The following is a 1,413-nucleotide window of genomic DNA, read 5'->3' on the forward strand; positions in this document are numbered from 1 at the left end:
ATATATATATATATATATATATATATATATGGTAACCACAAATTAACCATGGTTTTACTACAATAACCATAGTTGCCATCAAGATGCCAAAAAACATGGTTACTGCACTTGTACTATAATAAAACCATGGTTCATTTTCGCAAAGGGGCCCATTTCCAGCCCTGCCCATATCACAACTGAAAGCTGACCAAACACAACAAACTGTTTTCTGTAAGCCATTCCTCTGCTGTGCCAGTATGAGTGAAGTCATTTGATCCAGCTGCAGGACACAAGCCATTTCATTTATTAGGGACAGCAGTATGACTGTGAGTTTAAATGGCTTCTATTGTTCTGTTGTGCTCCCCACTCACCCACACACACACACAGCTGACACGGCTCTATCACTACATGTACAGAACATTTGGCTGGATTGTTGAATACAGGGAGATGGACACAAAAAGTTCAAGGGAAAGAGATACAGCTGTCATTCCTTGTTGTAACACTCCCACAGATCCATTCATCATCAGCCAATCAGTGTTCAGCAAACAGGTACTGTGACAGATACCACACCTATGACAGGCACCAGCACGTGGAGGAAAGAGCGAGACAGTCTAGACGGCGTCTGTAGGGGTGTAAGGAAGACTGTCGTCAATTACAAGCAGAAAAAAAAGACAGGGACTGGTTCAAGAATCTGAATGCAATTCATGTGGATTCTTTTGGAAAGGGCACTGAAAGTTTAGATCAGCAAGGAAACAACATAAGGACTCACTGTCTGAGAAAAGGAGAGACGCAGAATAAAGAGTGTGGAGGATGGACTCATGGCTGAATGAAGTCCAGAAGCATCCAGCCCTGTATGTCTTGTGCTGTTCTGTAACCTTCAGGATCCTTCACAGGTTCCTGCAGACTGTGCCCAGTCCCGGGACAGTGGACACAGACCCCTGGAGGACTTGGAAATGGAGGAACCTCTCAGTGTCACTCGTCCACTCACTGCTGACTGGCATCTGGGCCGTTACCTGGTGAGTTGTTTTTGTTTATCATTAATTTTTTTCACACACACACACACACACACACATATATATATATACATGATCAATACTTTGTCGAGTTTTCCAGTGAAAAATATCTATACATCATTAAAATGCTATTAAATAATTTAATTGTAATTAATTTTTAAATTATAATTTTACTTGAGAGGCAAAAAACTTGTTTTGGAGAACATATCTTGAATCATGTTTTTTGTTGTTGTTTTTTTCCCTGTTAGTTATTTTTCTTTTTGTAGGCATGAAATAAATAACATTTTGTAAGATTTATGCTTTGACCAAAAAAATCTGAAAAATGAAATAATTTTATACGATATATTCACAAGACGTTTGAATATTTTATACAATTTTGAATTCTGAACAATTGTTTTAACAATTTTCTTATATACTTATA

The 1,413-nt window shown here is 38.1% G+C and overlaps 1 protein-coding gene across 3 annotated transcripts in view; it reads left to right on the forward strand.

The window, feature by feature from the left end:
* The window catches only part of LOC107559425 (uncharacterized), a 14,787-nt gene that overhangs the window by 7,055 nt on the left and 6,319 nt on the right, over nt 1-1,413 (forward strand). For all 3 annotated transcript variants that reach the window (XR_001605622.1, XR_001605621.1, XM_016243248.1), the window contains exon 5: nt 873-995. Coding sequence is in view for 1 of the 3 variants with exons in the window: in XM_016243248.1 (XP_016098734.1) it covers nt 873-995 (123 nt within the window). In the remaining 2 variants the exon portion in view is untranslated. The remainder of the gene's footprint in view (nt 1-872; nt 996-1,413) is intronic.

The sequence above is a fragment of the Sinocyclocheilus grahami genome, unplaced genomic scaffold (genome assembly GCF_001515645.1).
Source record: "Sinocyclocheilus grahami isolate Dianchi unplaced genomic scaffold, SAMN03320097.WGS_v1.1 scaffold684.1, whole genome shotgun sequence".
Classification (NCBI taxonomy): domain Eukaryota; kingdom Metazoa; phylum Chordata; class Actinopteri; order Cypriniformes; family Cyprinidae; genus Sinocyclocheilus; species Sinocyclocheilus grahami.